The sequence below is a fragment of the Rhinatrema bivittatum genome, chromosome 3, assembly GCF_901001135.1.
Source record: "Rhinatrema bivittatum chromosome 3, aRhiBiv1.1, whole genome shotgun sequence".
Taxonomy (NCBI): domain Eukaryota; kingdom Metazoa; phylum Chordata; class Amphibia; order Gymnophiona; family Rhinatrematidae; genus Rhinatrema; species Rhinatrema bivittatum.
Genome location: NC_042617.1, coordinates 6,301,584 through 6,320,939, shown reverse-complemented (window position 1 = coordinate 6,320,939; position 19,356 = coordinate 6,301,584). Strand labels below are relative to the sequence as shown.

General features: G+C 53.9%; 1 protein-coding gene across 5 annotated transcripts in view; it reads left to right on the top strand.

Moving 5' to 3' along the window:
* LOC115086673 (multidrug resistance-associated protein 7-like) overlaps nt 1-19,356 on the top strand; it is a 139,251-nt gene that overhangs the window by 78,369 nt on the left and 41,526 nt on the right. For all 5 annotated transcript variants that reach the window (XM_029592858.1, XM_029592856.1, XM_029592857.1 and 2 more), the window contains 2 exons: nt 4,001-4,121; nt 7,688-7,877. In XM_029592858.1, coding sequence (XP_029448718.1) covers nt 4,001-4,121; nt 7,688-7,877 — 311 coding nt within the window. The remainder of the gene's footprint in view (nt 1-4,000; nt 4,122-7,687; nt 7,878-19,356) is intronic.

The following is a 19,356-nucleotide window of genomic DNA, read 5'->3' as shown; positions in this document are numbered from 1 at the left end:
TTGCCTGTCAAGCAGGTTGGGGAAACAGGTGCTCAATCCACCAGCGTCCGTGTCCTCCCGCTACCGGCACAGACACGCAGAAGATGCATGGCCTGGACCCTGTACCTTGGGTGTGTATTGCATGTCCAGGCTTTTTTTTCTAAATAAAAATACTGCTTTATTTGGTTCCTCCTGCTTAGTATCTCCTCCAGTCGTGTGTTTAATCCGTGCACAGCAGCTAGTGCACAGTATTGCATCTGCCCCAAAATGAGAAGGTGACTTTAAAGAGTTGTAAGAATGGTCCAGGGATTAGCCACTGTGCTTCAATTCCCCAAAAAATGCAAAATTATGCATTTCTGTTGCAGAAATTGCAGGGCCCTGGGAGTCGTGGTCCCCTGGAGGTAGCCGGTCAGTGTGACGGGGACACTGGGAGAGAGAATAGCACGGTGGTGTGACGGGGTCACTGGGAGAGAGAGTAGCACGGTGGTGTGACGGGGACACTGGGAGAGAGAATAGCACGGTGGTGTGCGGGGACACTGGGAGAGAGAGTAGCACGGTGGTGTGACGGGGACACTGGGAGAGAGAGTAGCACGGTGGTGTGACGGGGACACTGGGAGAGAGAGTAGCACGGTGGTGTGACGGGGACACTGGGTGAGAGAGTAGCACGGTGGTGTGACGGGGACACTGGGAGAGAGAGTAGCACGGTGGTGTGACGGGGACACTGGGAGAGAGAGTAGCACGGTGGTGTGCGGGGACACTGGGAGAGAGAATAGCACGGTGGTGTGCGGGGACACTGGGAGAGAGAGTAGCACGGTGGTGTGCGGGGACACTGGGAGAGAGAATAGCACGGTGGTGTGACGGGGACATTGGGAGAGAGAATAGCACGGTGGTGTGACGGGGACACTGGGAGAGAGAATAGCACGGTGGTGTGACGGGGTCACTGGGAGAGAGAGTAGCACGGTGGTGTGACGGGGACACTGGGAGAGAGAGTAGCACGGTGGTGTGACGGGGACACTGGGAGAGAGAGTAGCACGGTGGTGTGACGGGGACACTGGGAGAGAGAATAGCACGGTGGTGTGACGGGGACACTGGGAGAGAGAGTAGCACGGTGGTGTGACGGGGACACTGGGAGAGAGAGTAGCACGGTGGTGTGACGGGGACACTGGGAGAGAGAGTAGCACGGTGGTGTGACGGGGACACTGGGTGAGAGAGTAGCACGGTGGTGTGACGGGGACACTGGGAGAGAGAGTAGCACGGTGGTGTGACGGGGACACTGGGAGAGAGAGTAGCACGGTGGTGTGCGGGGACACTGGGAGAGAGAATAGCACGGTGGTGTGCGGGGACACTGGGAGAGAGAGTAGCACGGTGGTGTGCGGGGACACTGGGAGAGAGAATAGCACGGTGGTGTGACGGGGACATTGGGAGAGAGAATAGCACGGTGGTGTGACGGGGACACTGGGAGAGAGAATAGCACGGTGGTGTGACGGGGACACTGGGAGAGAGAATAGCACGGTGGTGTGACCGGGACACTGGGAGAGAGAATAGCACGGTGGTGTGACGGGGACACTGGGAGAGAGAATAGCACGGTGGTGTGACGGGGACACTGGGAGAGAGAATAGCACGGTGGTGTGACGGGGACACTGGGAGAGAGAATAGCACGGTGGTGTGACGGGGACACTGGGAGAGAGAGTAGCACGGTGGTGTGACGGGGACACTGGGAGAGAGAGTAGCACGGTGGTGTGACGGGGACACTGGGAGAGAGAATAGCACGGTGGTGTGACGGGGACACTGGGAGAGAGAGTAGCATGGTGGTGTGACGGGGACACTGGGAGAGAGAGTAGCACGGTGGTGTGACGGGGATCACTGGGAGAGAGAATAGCACGGTGGTGTGACGGGGACACTGGGAGAGAGAATAGCACGGTGGTGTGCGGGGACACTGGGAGAGAGAGTAGCACGGTGGTGTGACGGGGACACTGGGAGAGAGAGTAGCACGGTGGTGTGACGGGGACACTGGGAGAGAGAAGTAGCACTGGTGGTGTGACGGGGACACTGGGAGAGAGAGTAGCACGGTGGTGTGACGGGGACACTGGGAGAGAGAGTAGCACGGTGGTGTGACGGGGACACTGGGAGAGAGAGTAGCACGGTGGTGTGACGGGGGCACTGGGAGAGAGAGTAGCACGGTGGTGTGACGGGGACACTGGGAGAGAGAGTAGCACGGTGGTGTGACGGGGACACTGGGAGAGAGAGTAGCACGGTGGTGTGCGAGGAGAGAGTACGGGGTTTGTGTCTGGAGAAGAGAGAAGCAGTTCCTAGCAGGGCCGTCCTCTCCCGCAGCGCCCTCGCCACGGCCTGCACGGACCTGCATCTCCCACGAGGCCTTCCTTACCCTCCTCTTCTTCCTGCTCCCTCCGCCACTGATTTCCGTCTCTGTCCTGTGGGACCGTCCAGGCTGGCAGGAAGAGGAGGATATTGGCGCTGCTGCTCCATTTAATCTGCAAGTCATGCCCCAGGCAGCAGAAGTGTCAGCCCAAGGGAAGGGTGCAGTCGATTTGGGGATGGAAAGAGGAGAGAGCAATAAGCTTAGGGGGTGAGAGAGCACTTGGGAAGGAAGTGAGGCAGGAGTGAGAGAGGGCGCCTGAGTTGGAAGAGATGGGGGTGAGGGGTTGGAGTGTGTGAGGGGGGATAGGAGATGGGAGGGGGGAAGGGATGAGAGAGACCTGGGATGCTGTGGGAGTGAAGAAGACTGGGGATGGGGGATGTGAGGAGGAGCAGAACCAGAACCAGGGTCATCTCCCACACCCTCCCCAACTCTCTCCCTCCACCCAATTCATAGCCTTCACTCCTTTCCTCCCAATTCCAGATCCACCCTTCCCTTTCCATTTCCCGATCCCAGAGCCCTCCCTTTCTTCCAAAGGATCTACCTCTCTTCCCACCTTCCCCCATTCCCGATTTCTCCTTCCTATCCCTGAGTTCTCCCTCTTCTCACTCCCTCTCCCCAGGATAGCTCCTCCCCCCCGCCATCCCTTTCTCCCTCTCCCTGTCCCACATCTCCTCTCTTCTCACACCCTGACCCCAAGATAGCTCCTTTCTCCCCCCACCATCCCTGTCTCCCTCTCCCTGTCCCACATCTCCTCTCTTCTCACACCCTGACCCCAAGATAGCTCCTTTCTCCCCCCACCATCCCTGTCTCCCTCTTCTCACACTCTGTCCCCAAGATAGCTCCTCCCCCCCCCGCCATCCCCGTCTCCCTCTTCTGCCCAATTCCCCCTTCTCCTTCCTTACGCCCAGCCCTGTTAATCCCCAGCACCAATACTTCAGTCTCCCCTCCCTCCCCCCCAGCTATAAAACCTCTAAAAGCAAGAAGTAAATTGTGGCCACCACAGGTGCAAAGCTGAAAACGACTTCACTTTCATTCTGCAAAACAAGGAAATATTTCATATTCAAAAGAATGCAAATGTATGTAAATGTGCGATTGCCTTTTCTAATTTGCTGCAGAATATAGTGCGGCGGGAAACAGATTTCAGTGACCGTGCACTGTGCATGGAGGGCCGGAAGGCCAGAGATGATACAGGCATTCAGATATGGGGCAGGGTTCAGGAAGGCACGGCCTGCAGGTACTCTCCAGCGACCAGGGGTCGTCCTGTGAAGCTGTAAAGGCAGGGGACAGGACCCAGAGTGGCAGAGGAGGGAGAAGAGCAGCACATCCAGTGGCCCTTCTCTTGTAAAGGCTTATGGCGATACTGCACACGTCAGAAGTGCATCTGTAGCTCACATCCATCCTAATCTCGCTCTATGGAGACCCAGCCGTGCCGCCACTGCTCCCCAGAGCGAGAGCTAGCCTCGCTGCCGTTCCCTAGGGCGAGGGAGCCAGCTGACCAGCCCTGACCCCTCTGAAATGCTGAGATGGCCATGAGTGGCTGACCACTGATCATGAGAGGCCTGGCCTGTAGGACTCCTCAGTGTTGCTTCGTTGTAGAGGAGGTAACAAATCGTGCAACGCTGTTTTGTCTGTCGTCTGCAGCTTCTAGGAATATCTCAGATTGGTGGCTGTCAAACTGGATCTCCAACTTAGAGAAGAGAGGAAATAGCTCTCTGAGTGACCTTTCACCTCGTTTGCTGCTCCTCTCCCCGGGAAGTCTGATGTGAGTTCATGATGGGGAGGATGAGCTTGGCCTGGGTTTGGGACCTGAGTCGGTGGGATCAGGGACAGCTTGGGGGTGCACCTGTGCTCTGCAGAGGTGGGGGGCATGGATGAGAAAGATGTGAGTGCTTCTGCCTGGGGGGAATATCGTGCATGTCAGGCGGGAGATTGAAGGGAATGCCTGTATTGGGGTCACTTCTTCCCGTGTCTATCCACTAAAGTCCTATTTTTTTTGACTTGGCCTTGTCAAGATCCTGTGCTGTGCAGTGGCCTTGCTCAAGCCATGGTCTGTCCCTTGCCATGGTTGCAGGCCTGCTGGAGTTACCCCTGTTTCACCACCTCGCCCCTTACATGGGTTAACTGCAAGGACCTCTGGCATGGAGAGGCGCAGTCACGGGATCCTAGAGACACTGCACGTGGCTGATTGCATCCCCCTAAGAAAAGCTTTATCAAGAAATGCATTAGTTACCCTAATGTTACACTACTAGCATCTAACACAGCACTGTCGACTGGAGAATAATAAGACAAAGTGCTATAAAGCTCTGCATCAACTATTCTCTTCGATTTTTATAAGAACTCGCTCAATAAACTAGATCAGCGCTATCTAAAAGGGAGCTTCTTTTTCTAAGATTTGTAGAATACGTTTCTATTTGTGAATTTAATTGATTTCTGGTAGTAATTTTGTGTCTTTGGTTTGGTTAACTATTAATATAAATGTTTCTAAGTATAAGGAACCTGTGTGCTATGAGGAGCTGAGGACGCTTCCTTCCTGCTGTAGAGCAGTGCATGAGCTTGAGTCACTGGTTCTCTTAGATAGTGTTGATCTATTTTACTGTGTGAGTCCTTAATGAAAATCTAATAAAATAGTTCATACATAAAACTTTATATCATTTGGTCAGCTTATCTTAACAAATAGGGAAATCATGCAGGGGCAGAGCTCTAGGATTGTAGCAGGGCTGTGGTGGTAGGGACGGCTTGAGATAAGAGTGTATTTGAAGGGAATAGAGGGGGTGGGTTTATGAGGGGGTAAATGTTGGGTGGAATGTGTATGGAGGGATTACTGTATATGATCATGATTGTGTATGGATGGTGAGGTGGGATTGTGAATGTGTATGGGGGATGATTGTCTATGGATGGGTGTGTGATGGGTGGCGCGAGTGTGTGTGTATGGGGGATGACTGTATGGATGGGGTGATGGGCGTGTGTGTGTGTATGGGGATGACTGTGTATGGATGGGGTGATGGGGCGTGTGTGTGTATGGGGATGACTGTGTATGGATGGGATGATGGGCGTGTGTGTGTGTAGGGATGACTGTGTATGGATGGGGTGATGGGGGGCGTGTGTATGGGGATGACTGTGTATGGATGGGGTGATGGGCGTGTGTGTGTATGGGGATGACTGTGTATGGATGGGATGATGGGCGTGTGTGTGTATGGGGATGACTGTGTATGGATGGGATGATGGGCGTGTGTGTGTATGGGGATGACTGTGTATGGATGGGATGATGGGTGTGTGTGTGTATGGGGATGACTGTGTATGGATGGGGTGATGGGGTGTGTGTGTGTATGGGGGTGATGGGGTGTGTGTGTGTATGAGGATGACTGTGTATGGATGGGGTGATGGGTGTGTGTGTGTATGGGGATGACTGTGTATGGATGGGGTGATGAGCGGGTGTGTGTGTGTGTATGGGGGTGATGGGCGGGTGTGTGTGTGTATGGGGGTGATGGGCGGGTGTGTGTGTGTGTATGGGGGTGATGGGCGGGTGTGTGTGTGTGTATGGGGGTGACGGGGCGGGTGTGTGTGTGTGTGTGTATGGGGGTGACGGGGCGGGTGTGTGTGTGTGTGTGTATGGGGGTGACGGGGTGTGTGTGTGTGTGTATGGGGGGGATGGGGTGAGTGTGTGGGGGGATGACTGTGTATGGATGGGGTGATGGGTGTGTGTGTGTGTGGGGGGGGATGACTGTGTATGGATGGGGTGTGTGTGGGGGGGATGACTGTATGGATGGGGTGATGGGTGATGGGCGGGGGTGTGTGTGTGTGTATGGGGGTGATGGGGGTGTGTGTGTGTGTGTGTGTGTATGGGGGGTGATGTGTGTGTGTGTGTGTATGGGGGGATGGGGTGGGTGTGTGTGTGGGGGGGGATGACTGTGTATGGATGGGGTGATGGGTGTGTGTGTGGGGGGGATGACTGTGTATGGATGGGGTGATGGGCGTGTGTATGTGTGTATGGGGGTGATGGGCGTGTGTGTGTGTGTATGGGGGTGATGGGGTGTGTGTGTGTGGGGGGGGGGTGACTATGGATGGGGTGATGGGTGTGTGTGTGTGTGTGGGGGGGGGGGGACTGACTGTATGGATGGGGTGATGGGTGTATGTGTGGGGGGGGGATGACTGTGCATGAATGGGGTGATGGGGGGTGTGTGTGTGGGGGGGTGACTGTGTATGGATGGGGTGATGGGGTGTATGTGTGGGGGGGGGATGACTGTGCATGAATGGGGGTGATGGGGGTGTGTGTGGGGGGGGTGACTGTGCATGAATGGGGTGATGGGGGGTGTGTGTGGGGGGGGGTGACTGTGTATGAATGGGGTGATGGGGGGTGTGTGTGGGGGGGGTGACTGTGTATGGATGGGGTGATGGGGGTGTATGTGTGTGGGGGGGATGACTGTGCATGAATGGGGTGATGGGGGGGTGTGTGTGTGGGGGGGGGTGACTGTATGGATGGGGTGATGGGGGGTGTGTGAGGGGGGTGACTGTGTATGGATGGGGTGATGGGGTGTGTGTGTGGGGGGGATGACTGTGCATGAATGGGGTGATGGGGGGGGTGTGTGTGGGGGGTGACTGTGTATGGATGGGGTGATGGGGTGTGTGTGTGGGGGGGGGGGGTGACTGTGCATGAATGGGGTGATGGGGGGTGTGTTGGGGGGGTGACTGTGTATGGATGGGGTGATGGGCGTGTGTGTGTGTATAGGGATGACTGTGTGTATGGATGGGGTGATGGGGTGTGTGGGTGGGGGGTCGATGACTGTGTCAAGCGAATGGGGTGATGGGGGGTGTGTGTGTGGGGGGGGTGACTGTGCATGAATGGGGTGATGGGGGTGTGTGGGGGGGTGACTGTGCATGAATGGGGTGATGGGGGGTGGTGTGTGTGGGGGGATGACTGTGCATGAATGGGGTGATGGGGGTGTGTGTGTGGGGGGGGGGATGACTGTGCATGAATGGGGTGATGGGGGTGTGTGTGTGGGGGGGGTGACTGTGTATGGATGGGGTGATGGGCGTGTGTGTGTGTATAGGGATGACTGTGCATGAATGGGGTGATGGGGTGTGTGTGTGGGGGGGGGGATGACTGTGCATGAATGGGGTGATGGGGGGGTGTGTGTGGGGGGGTGACTGTGTATGGATGGGGTGATGGGGGGCGTGTGTGTGTATGGAAGGAGGTGGCAGTGTGTGTATGTATATGGATTGGGGTGGGAGAAGACTGTTCGCATAGGCTGGAGGTGACAGAAGATGAGAGTGTATGCTGAGGATTATCACTGATGATGCAGCAATCTAATTTTGTTCTGCTTCCCCCAGGTCTCCCATCACACTGGTGCGTCACTCAGAGCAGAACAGCTCCTCTGACATCCACTTCTACCTCACGGTCTATGGCAGCATTGCTGTGGCCAATTCAGTCTTCACTGCCTTGCGTGCATTCCTCTTTGCATGTGGCACTATCCGTGCTGCGACTGTCATCCACAACAGGCTGCTGAGGAGAGTTCTGAAGGTAGGCTGGGATGGAGGGACAGCCACAGGGCTGCTGAGGAGAGTGCTGGGGTGGGGGGACATGCACCAAGCTGCTGGGGTGGGGGGACATGCACCGAGCTGCTGGGGTGGGGGGACATGCACCGAGCTGCTGAGGTCAGTGCTGAAGGTGGGCTGGGAGGCACCGAGCTGCTGAGGTCAGGGCTTGAAGGTAGGCTGGGAGGCACCGAGCTGCTGAGGTCAGGGCTTGAAGGTAGGCTGGGATGCACCGAGCTGCTGAGGTCAGGGCTTGAAGGTAGGCTGGGAGGCACCGAGCTGCTGAGGTCAGGGCTTGAAGGTAGGCTGGGAGGCACCGAGCTGCTGAGGTCAGGGCTTGAAGGTGGGCTGGGAGGCACCGAGCTGCTGAGGTCAGGGCTTGAAGGTGGGCTGGGAGGCACCGAGCTGCTGAGGTCAGTGCTTGAAGGTAGGCTGGGAGGCACCGAGCTGCTGAGGTCAGTGCTGAAGGTAGGCTGGGAGGCACCGAGCTGCTGAGGTCAGTGCTGAAGGTAGGCTGGGAGGCACCGAGCTGCTGAGGTCAGTGCTTGAAGGTAGGCTGGGAGGCACCGAGCTGCTGAGGTCAGGGCTTGAAGGTAGGCTGGGAGGCACCGAGCTGCTGAGGTCAGTGCTGAAGGTAGGCTGGGAGGCACTGAGCTGCTGAGGTCAGTGCTGAAGGTAGGCTGGGAGGCACCGAGCTGCTGAGGTCAGGGCTTGAAGGTAGGCTGGGAGGCACCGAGCTGCTGAGGTCAGGGCTTGAAGGTAGGCTGGGAGGCACCGAGCTGCTGAGGTCAGGGCTGAAGGTAGGCTGGGAGGCACCGAGCTGCTGAGGTCAGTGCTTGAAGGTGGGCTGGGAGGCACCGAGCTGCTGAGGTCAGGGCTGAAGGTAGGCTGGGAGGCACCGAGCTGCTGAGGTCAGGGCTGAAGGTAGGCTGGGAGGCACCGAGCTGCTGAGGTCAGTGCTTGAAGGTAGGCTGGGAGGCACCGAGCTGCTGAGGTCAGTGCTTGAAGGTAGGCTGGGAGGCACCGAGCTGCTGAGGTCAGGGCTGAAGGTAGGCTGGGAGGCACCGAGCTGCTGAGGTCAGTGCTTGAAGGTAGGCTGGGAGGCACCGAGCTGCTGAGGTCAGCGCTTGAAGGTAGGCTGGGAGGCACCGAGCTGCTGAGGTCAGCGCTTGAAGGTAGGCTGGGAGGCACTGAGCTGCTGAGGTCAGGGCTTGAAGGTAGGCTGGGAGGCACCGAGCTGCTGAGGTCAGGGCTGAAGGTAGGCTGGGAGGCACCGAGCTGCTGAGGTCAGTGCTTGAAGGTAGGCTGGGAGGCACCGAGCTGCTGAGGTCAGGGCTTGAAGGTAGGCTGGGAGGCACCGAGCTGCTGAGGTCAGTGCTTGAAGGTGGGCTGGGAGACACCGAGCTGCTGAGGTCAGTGCTTGAAGGTAGGCTGGGAGGCACCGAGCTGCTGAGGTCAGTGCTTGAAGGTAGGCTGGGAGGCACTGAGCTGCTGAGGTCAGGGCTTGAAGGTAGGCTGGGAGGCACCGAGCTGCTGAGGTCAGGGCTGAAGGTAGGCTGGGAGGCACCGAGCTGCTGAGGTCAGGGCTTGAAGGTAGGCTGGGAGGCACCGAGCTGCTGAGGTCAGTGCTTGAAGGTAGGCTGGGAGGCACCGAGCTGCTGAGGTCAGTGCTTGAAGGTAGGCTGGGAGGCACCGAGCTGCTGAGGTCAGTGCTTGAAGGTAGGCTGGGAGGCACCGAGCTGCTGAGGTCAGCGCTTGAAGGTAGGCTGGGAGGCACCGAGCTGCTGAGGTCAGTGCTTGAAGGTAGGCTGGGAGGCACCGAGCTGCTGAGGTCAGTGCTTGAAGGTGGGCTGGGAGGCACCGAGCTGCTGAGGTCAGTGCTTGAAGGTAGGCTGGGAGGCACCGAGCTGCTGAGGTCAGGGCTTGAAGGTAGGCTGGGAGGCACCGAGCTGCTGAGGTCAGTGCTTGAAGGTGGGCTGGGAGGCACCGAGCTGCTGAGGTCAGTGCTTGAAGGTAGGCTGGGAGGCACCGAGCTGCTGAGGTCAGTGCTTGAAGGTAGGCTGGGAGGCACCGAGCTGCTGAGGTCAGTGCTTGAAGGTAGGCTGGGAGGCACCGAGCTGCTGAGGTCAGTGCTTGAAGGTAGGCTGGGAGGCACCGAGCTGCTGAGGTCAGTGCTTGAAGGTAGGCTGGGAGGCACCGAGCTGCTGAGGTCAGTGCTTGAAGGTAGGCTGGGAGGCACCGAGCTGCTGAGGTCAGTGCTTGAAGGTGGGCTGGGAGGCACCGAGCTGCTGAGGTCAGTGCTTGAAGGTAGGCTGGGAGGCACCGAGCTGCTGAGGTCAGTGCTTGAAGGTAGGCTGGGAGGCACCGAGCTGCTGAGGTCAGTGCTTGAAGGTAGGCTGGGAGGCACCGAGCTGCTGAGGTCAGGGCTTGAAGGTAGGCTGGGAGGCACCGAGCTGCTGAGGTCAGGGCTTGAAGGTAGGCTGGGAGGCACCGAGCTGCTGAGGTCAGTGCTTGAAGGTAGGCTGGGAGGCACCGAGCTGCTGAGGTCAGGGCTTGAAGGTAGGCTGGGAGGCACCGAGCTGCTGAGGTCAGTGCTTGAAGGTAGGCTGGGAGGCACCGAGCTGCTGAGGTCAGTGCTTGAAGGTAGGCTGGGAGGCACCGAGCTGCTGAGGTCAGTGCTTGAAGGTAGGCTGGGAGGCACCGAGCTGCTGAGGTCAGGTTGAAGGTAGGCTGGGAGGCACGAGCTGCTGAGGTCAGGGCTGAAGGTAGGCTGGGAGGCACCGAGCTGCTGAGGTCAGTGCTTGAAGGTAGGCTGGGAGGCACCGAGCTGCTGAGGTCAGTGCTTGAAGGTAGGCTGGGAGGCACCGAGCTGCTGAGGTCAGTGCTTGAAGGTAGGCTGGGAGGCACCTGAGCTGCTGAGGTCAGTGCTGAAGGTAGGCTGGGAGGCACCGAGCTGCTGAGGTCAGTGCTTGAAGGTAGGCTGGGAGGCACCGAGCTGCTGAGGTCAGGGCTTGAAGGTAGGCTGGGAGGCACCGAGCTGCTGAGGTCAGTGCTTGAAGGTAGGCTGGGAGGCACCGAGCTGCTGAGGTCAGTGCTTGAAGGTAGGCTGGGAGGCACCGAGCTGCTGAGGTCAGTGCTTGAAGGTAGGCTGGGAGGCACCGAGCTGCTGAGGTCAGGACTGAAGGTAGGCTGGGAGGCACCGAGCTGCTGAGGTCAGTGCTGAAGGTAGGCTGGGAGGCACCGAGCTGCTGAGGTCAGGGATGAAGGTAGGCTGGGAGGCACCGAGCTGCTGAGGTCAGGGCTGAAGGTAGGCTGGGAGGCACCGAGCTGCTGAGGTCAGGGCTGAAGGTAGGCTGGGAGGCACCGAGCTGCTGAGGTCAGGGCTGAAGGTAGGCTGGGAGGCACCGAGCTGCTGAGGTCCAGAAAGAAGGTACAGAGAAGGGCTACCAAAATGATAAGGGGAATGGAACAACTCCCCTATGAGGAAAGACTAAAGAGGTTAGGACTTTTCAGCTTGGAGAAGAGACGACTGAGGGGGGATATGATAGAGGTGTTTAAAATCATGAGAGGTCTAGAACGGGTAGATGTGACTCAGTTATTTACTCTTTCGGATAGTAGAAAGACTAGGGGGCATTCCATGAAGTTAGCATGGGGCACATTTAAAACTAATCGGAGAAAGTTCTTTTTTACTCAACGCACAATTAAACTCAGGAATTTGTTGCCAGAGGATGTGGTTAGTGCAGTTAGTGTAGCTGTGTTTAAAAAAGGATTGGATAAGTTCTTGGAGGAGAAGTCCATTACCTGCTGTTAAGTTCACTTAGAGAATAGCCACTGCCATTAGCAATGGTTACATGGAATAGACTTAGTTTTTGGGTACTTGCCAGGTTCTTATGGCCTGGATTGGCCTCTGTTGGAAACAGGATGCTGGGCTTGATGGACCCTTGGTCTGACCCAGTATGGCATTTTCTTATGTTCTTATGTTCTTATGAGGTCAGGGCTGAAGGTAGGCTGGGAGGCACCGAGCTGCTGAGGGTCAGGGCTGAAGGTAAATTCCCTATATGTACCCGGATCAGTCTAGACTCCTGGGTTTTGCCCCCCTCTAGCAGATGGAGACAGAGCAATTATCAAAACAAACTCTGCCTATAAATAGGTTGGTGCCACCTACAGTCTGGCAGTATTCCTCTGTCTCCAGCAGATGGTGGAGGTACAAAACCTACAGTGTGCTTAGTTGATTATCTTGTGTTTATTTAGTTTAGGGGACTGTTTTGTCTTGTTTCTGGATTATTTCAGCTTTATTTAAAAATGAATATAAAAGAAAGGAGCTTGTGGGCAGCACAGTGGTCGTTAGGTTCTGAGAGAGCCATCCCATGCTGGTCTGAGGCAGCTGCTTCACAGGGTCCAGGGCCCTACTTATCTTCTCAGCAGCTTGGGTGCGACACCGGGGAGCCCGGCTCACTCCACCCAAAGGGATCAGCAACTTGGACCACTGCCGGGCAAGTTTTATAATTTAAAAAAAGTTTTGCTTCTGTTTTCTCCCATGCCTGCTCTCTCTCCTTCACTCTCTGTCGCAGCGCAGTATTTGCCTTTTGAATTTTCATTAATTTATTTTGTCTTTATTTTCCTGTCATGACTCGATGCCGCATTCGTCCATTTGCCACTCGTGCGGGTCGGTCCGTGCGTGTCTCTCCAGGGAGGGCCTTTGCTCGGCTTGCATCCTTGGGAGGGGCCGTCAGGAGCCCAAAAAAAATAAATATTAAAATGGCAAAACTAGTTAAAGTCTGCCCGGGTCCCAGTTGGGACATCTGCTGCAATTTACTCTGAGGCTGATCCGTTTCTGTTCAGCACAAGAACGGGGGACCATTTTCCAGTCATTCAGGGTTGTTTAGTGCAGCATTGGAGGAGGGGGATTTACCTCCTCCTCTTTCTCCCCAACAAACAGGGAACCTTTACAGCCTAATTCCCCTACAATGGAGGATAGACCGAGGGGTCCTCTTCCTCCTCCTCCTCCTCCTCGTCTTTGTCTTCTTCTTTGTCGTCTTAGTCTTCTTCTTCGTTATCTTCGTCTTCTTAAATTGTGTTGTTGCTCCATAAAGCTTACAAGGAGAGAAAGTTAGGGAAGCTGCAATCTGGTAAAAAGGTCATTTCTCAAGGTTCTAAGCCCTCTGCTAAGAAAAGCTCTACGTCTAAGGGAGGTGCAGAGCAATCTTACGCCGTCACAAACACTGAATTTCTTGGGAGCTCTTTTCAACACCAGTGTGGGCAAGGTTTTCTTGCATCAAGACCGGGCGTTCAATCTCACTTCGCAGATTCAACGTTTCCAGAGTCTGACACTTCCCAGGGCGTGGGATTATCTTCAAGTACTGGGCTCCATGGCCTCCACCATAGATTTGGTTCCCCTGGGCTTTTGCACATATGTGACCTTTGCAGAGGGCATTGCTCTCTCGCTGGAAGTCGGGGCAGGTGAAATAGCCAATCAATCGCCTAGAGATCCATGCAGTCCGTCTTGCCCTGAAACAATTTCTCCCTTTGGTGCGCATCATGTCTGTGTGGATCCTCTCAGACAATGCTACCATGGTGGCATACATCAATCGGCAAGGGGGAACGAAGAGTCTACATGTCTCTCAGGAGACAGACAATCTCATGATATGGGTGGAGCGTAACCTCATGCATCTGGCGGCTTTTCACATAGCGGGAGTAGACAATGTTCAAGAGGATTTCTTAAGCCAGTAGACGTTGGATCCCGGATAGTGGGAACTATCTGGAGAGCAATATCTCTTCTGGTCGGGAGGTGGGGGCCCCCCACCTCGACTTGATGGCCACTCTAAGGAATGCGAAAGCACCCCGCTTTTTCAGTCTCAGACGGAAACATGGGGTGGAAGGTGTGGATGCTCTGGTACTTCCCTGGCCTCATGACGTTCTGCTTTACGTGTTTCCCCCATGGCCTCTGGTGAGAGAGGTTTTACGGAGAATAGAAGTTCACCGCGGAGCAGTGATTCTTGTGGCGCCAGAGTGGCCAAGAAGGAGGAAGTGGTGAAGACTAAAACTGTGAAGGATTTCAAAGGGGCATGGAATAAACACTGTAGATCAGGGGTCAGGAACCTTTTTGGCTGAGAGAGCCATAAACGCCACATATTTTAAAATGTAATTCCATGAGAGCCATACAATATGTTTAAAACTAAATACAAGTAAATGTGTGCATTTTATGTAAGATCACACTTTTAAAGTACAATAAGTCTCTGAAAATATTACACCAGGCCTTAAGACACCAATACATCTCCTATTAGGAAAACGGACCAAGTCAGGCTGCTATAGAGTCCTACACAGAAACTACACACCAGCAGAAAACCTCACCTGAATCACGTGCTGACCCTCACCTAACATAGAATAAAGAGACCAAAACGCATAACAAGAAGCATGCAGAAAAAACTGAATTGGAAACTGCAACAAGCCAGAGTCTCTGTATGCAGTGTAACAAAGGAAAAAAGAAACATCACCCATCCTTATAAAACAAATCAAGAAATAAAATCATCAGCAGTAAAACTGTACTAACAAAAAGAACATATTTCGAAACAGCTGATGAGTGGAATATCCAATAATTAAAAACGCATATAAAACATTTCCAGATACCAACAAAATATTTCAAAATAGCAGACACAAAGACCCAGTAATGAAAAATAATAAGGATACAAACATTTTTTTGCTCTGCATACCTGGGAACGTTTGATATCCAGGTGTCCTGAGATTGTTCTGAATTAGCAGGAGGTGGGGTGGTTTGCTTGGAACTTTCTCCTCTCTCAGTCACATACCAGCGCTCTCTCTCACACTGGCTCTCAATGACACACCTATACACACATGCTCTCAGTACTCACATATACACATGCTTTTTCTCTCTCACTTATATAGGCTCTTAATTACACATTTACACACATGCTGTCTATCTTTTCACGCTTACACACACACACAGGCTTTCAATCACATAAATACATGCTGTCTTTTTCTCTCACACACAGACTCTCATTCACATGCTTACAAACATGTTCTCTCTTTCTCTCATTTACACACAGGCTCTCAATCACATACTCACATGCTCCATCACCTAAACCAGCTCTGAATCACACACAGACACACATGCTCTCTTACTTATACACACAGGCTCTTAATCATACATACACATGATTTCTCTCACACACAAAGGATCTCAATCATACACACATACTCTTTCACACAAACAGGTTTTCAATCACAAACTTACACATACAGGTTCCCAATGGTAAACTTACATTCATGCTCTCTCTCTCTCACAGGCAGGCTCTCAATCACACACATACTCTCTTTCACATGTACAGGCTCTCAATCATTCACATACATGCAATCTCTCACACACACTCACACACACACACACGCACACACGCCACCCCCCCCCCCCCCCGTGGCCCGGAAGAGGAAGTGGAGAGTATCGGGTGCGTGCGCGGCAAGAAGAGGCCACGCTAGTGAGCTCGGCATCGGCCCGAAGAAAAGAAGACTGCAGCGCGGCTCGGAGGAAAATGAAGAGCTTCAACCGCGGCCGATGGGACTCCGCCTCCGCGAGGGCTGAAAATGAAGAGGTTAGCGTTGGGAAGAGGCTGCTGCTGCCGCGAGTTCCCGGGGTGGGGGAGAGAGAGAGTGAATGAGCGAGCAAACACACAGCTTGCTCGCTCATTCACACTCGCTCTCCCCCACCCCCACTCCGGGAACTCGCGGCAGCAGCAGCCTCCTCCCAACGCTAACCTCTTCATTTTCAGCCCTCGCGGAGGCGGAGTCCCATCGGCCGCGGTTGAAGCTCTTCATTTTCCTCCGAGCCGCGCTGCAGTCTTCTTTTCTTCGGGCCGATGCCGAGCGCACTAGCGTGGCCTCTTCTTGCCGCGCACGCACCCGATGCTCTCCACTTCCTCTTCCGGGCCGCGGGGGGGCAGGAAGAAGAGAGCACGCCAGTGCCGCTGACTCCAGCTGTCCTGCCGCGTTCCGCCTGGGCTGACAGCATTTTAAGCCCGGGCGGAGGAGGACCGGGGAGCAGCTGGTTCAGCGGGAAAGTGTGGCGACTGTCTGCGAGCCAGATGCAGCCCTCAAAAGAGCCATATCTGGCTCGCGAGCCATGGGTTCCCGACCCCTGCTGTAGATCCATAAAGGCTAGAGGATGGGAATGAAGAGAAGAGCCATGGGGGTGGATTACTGGAGTGGAGGCTAGTACTTGGTGATACTACTCTTACTCAATAAGCCTTCGCACGGTTAATGCAACTCCAACATTGCTCTCTGCTTCAACGGCAAGGGGAAATGTGGAAAAGAGGATTTGCATTCAGATAACAACCAACAAGGACTGAACTTCACAATCTGGGTAAACAAATTAGCGCAGGGGTAGCTTGCTTATTATGGCGGTTACTACCTTAAACCAATTAAGCCTGATACATCACTTTGAATACATATACAGCGTTGCTCTCTGCTTCAATGGCAGGAGAAATGTGGAAAACAGGATTTACATTCAGACAACATCCAACAAGGCACTGATCTGTATAGTCTGGGTAAACAAGCATTGGGGTAACTTGCTTGATGTGGCGGTTACTATCCTTAACCATTAAGCCTTATGCTCACCTTTGATGCAACTCCAACATTACTCTCTGCATCAGTGGCAGGAAATTTGAATCAAACAGTTACCAACAAGGGCCCTGAAGTTGGTGGTTGATGAAATAGATAAGTATGGGAAAACAAGTGTGGAAGCTTGCTGGGCAGACTAGATGAGCCGATTGGTCTTTTTCTGCCGTCATATCTATGTTTCTATGTTAGTGAATCTAGCGGTGGACGGTCCACTTCGTCTGGGACATCTTCCTCGACTCCTTCATCAGGGTCCCGTATTTTTCGACCAGGCAGATCACTTCTGTCTTGCGGCCTGGCTTTTGAGAGGAGAAGGCTGAGAAAAAGAGGCTATCCAGAGGAAGTCATCTCCACACTTTTGCAGGCCAGGAGGACTTCCACCTCCATTTCTTATGTACGAATATGGAAGGTTTTTGATTCCTGGTGTGTTTCCGGGGGAATTGCTCCTTGTCGTGCATCTGTGGTTCACATACTCTCTTTCCTGCAGAGCGGGCTCGGCAAGGGTTTGGCTTACAATTCTCTTTGGGTTCAGGTAGCGGCCCTTGGTTCGCTCATTGGGCGTTTGGATGGAACACCTCTGGCATCACATCCGGACATTGTCCGCTTTTTGAAAGGTGTCAAACACTTGAGACCTCCGTCCGTGCCCTGTGTCCTTTGTGGAATTTGAATTTGGTACTACGGGCTTTGGGTGCTCCACCTTTTGAGCCACTGAAGCATTCTACGCTCAAGGATTTAATTCTGAAGACTGTGTTCCTCATGTCCATTTCTTCAGCTCGCAGAATCTCGGAACTGCAAGCTTTGTCTTGTAGGGAACCCTATCTGTGCTTCACGGATTTGGGTGTCACCTTGACCACAGTGCCATCTTTCCTTCTGAAGATGGTATCCTTGTTTCATCTCAATCAGTCATAGGAACTTACAGCCTTCCAAAAGGAGGACTCCAGGGAGCTGCGGTGGCTCGATGTTAAGCGAGCGCTCTTTTGTTACCTGGAGGTCACTAATGATTTCCGTCTTTCGGACCATCTGTTTGTTCTCTGGAGTGGCCCCAAGAAAGGTCAACAGGCCTCAAAGACCACTTGCTCGCTGGTTGAAGGAAGCCATTGTTGCAGCGTATATCGGATTAGGTAAGTGCCCTCTGGATGGTATTAAAGCGCATTCTCTCCGTTCTCAGGCGACTTCTTGGGCAGGAAGTCAGTCGGTGTCTCCTTAAGAAATTTGCAGAGCGGCTACATGGAAGTCACTACATACTGTTGCGCTTCACTATTGACTTAATCTAAGACCACCGGGGTTGGGTTCGTTTGGCGATCATGTCATTCGAGCAGGGCTATCAAGGGCCCACCCTATGTAGGGAAGCTTGGGTACATCCCACTGTCTGGACTGATCCGGGTACGTACAGGGAAAAGAAAATGATTCCTTACCTACTAATTTTCATTCCTGTAGTACCACGGATCAGTCCAGATGCCCACCCATACTTTTCGGTAGCAGCTTTCCGTTCAATATCTTGCCTTTTTTCAGCTCAGCTAGCCTGCTCATTGACGGTATATCGAGGTTGCAGGATTTTTTTCTCTAAGGCCTCTGGATTTGCATTTGCAAGTTTTTGGGCTACAGACGCTATATGCCTTTACGGCAGCTTGTATATAGTTCCCTATTTTGGTTGGGAGTTTTTTACTTGATCCATTCATCAGTTAGTTTTGAGTTATTTGTTCTGCTTTATTTATTTTTATTTATTTATTTAAAAACTCCTTGGTGGTCCAACGGAGGGTCCAGGAGCCATCTCCTGCACTCACACCCTCGGCTGCCAGTAATCAAAATGGCGCCGATAGCCTTTGCCCTTACTATGTCACAGGGGCTACCGGTGCCATTGGTCAGCCCCTGTCACATGGTAGGAGCACAAGATGGGCCGATGGCCATGTGACAGGCTGACCAATGGCACTGGTAGCCCCTGTGACATAGTAGGCCAAAGGCTATCGGCGCCATTTTGAAATGGCAGCCGAGGGTGTGAGTGCAGGGGATGGCTCCCGGACCCCCCGCTGGACCACCAGGGAATTTTGGTAATTCTTGGGGGGGGGTCAGGAGGGTGGGAGGTTGCAGTTAATTTAACTTTAGCAGGGAAACTAATAGGAATAAACATATTAACGTATCAGGACGCCATATGGCCGAATGCAACGTATCTGCCCCCCCCCCCCCCCGACCAATCCGAATCCCGAATGCAACGTATGGCGTCCCTCTGCGCATCCCTAGCCCCTTCCTGCCTCTCAATTCCCAGGTGCCGGTACAGCCAGGAAAAAAAGCCCTGCTGCTTTCCATTAAGAAAAATGATCATTTCATGTTCTGCTCCTCTCTTGAACCTGTTACTGATTCACAGTAAGACCTCCTCCTCTCCTATCCCATGATCTTTCTGAAAATCCGCATACGCTCTGTCGACTGGCTCACTTTATCCACCTGCTTATTCACACCTTCAAAGAATTCCATTAGGTTAGTAAGGCCCAACCTCCCTGTGCTATGTGCATGCCTGCTCTTCCACACTAAACCCTGTTTACCTCTATGCTTAGTATTTTCATTCTGCGCAGCAGCTTCCACCATTTTACCTGGCTCACCGGTCCATAGTCTCTCGGGTCAGCCCTGGAGAATTTTTTATGGAAAAGCTAGACTTGAGGAATGCAACCTCCATACTGCTGGGAAGCTGAAATTGAACAGGGAATAGATCTCCTCATTCGGATCTGTTGGGTACGTTCTCCGAGTGACCTGGACTGGCCACGGTTGAAGACAGGATTCTGGGCTCAATGGCTCGTTCGTCTGACCCAGCACAGCACTTCTCTTCTTATCCAGGACTCTCTATGGCA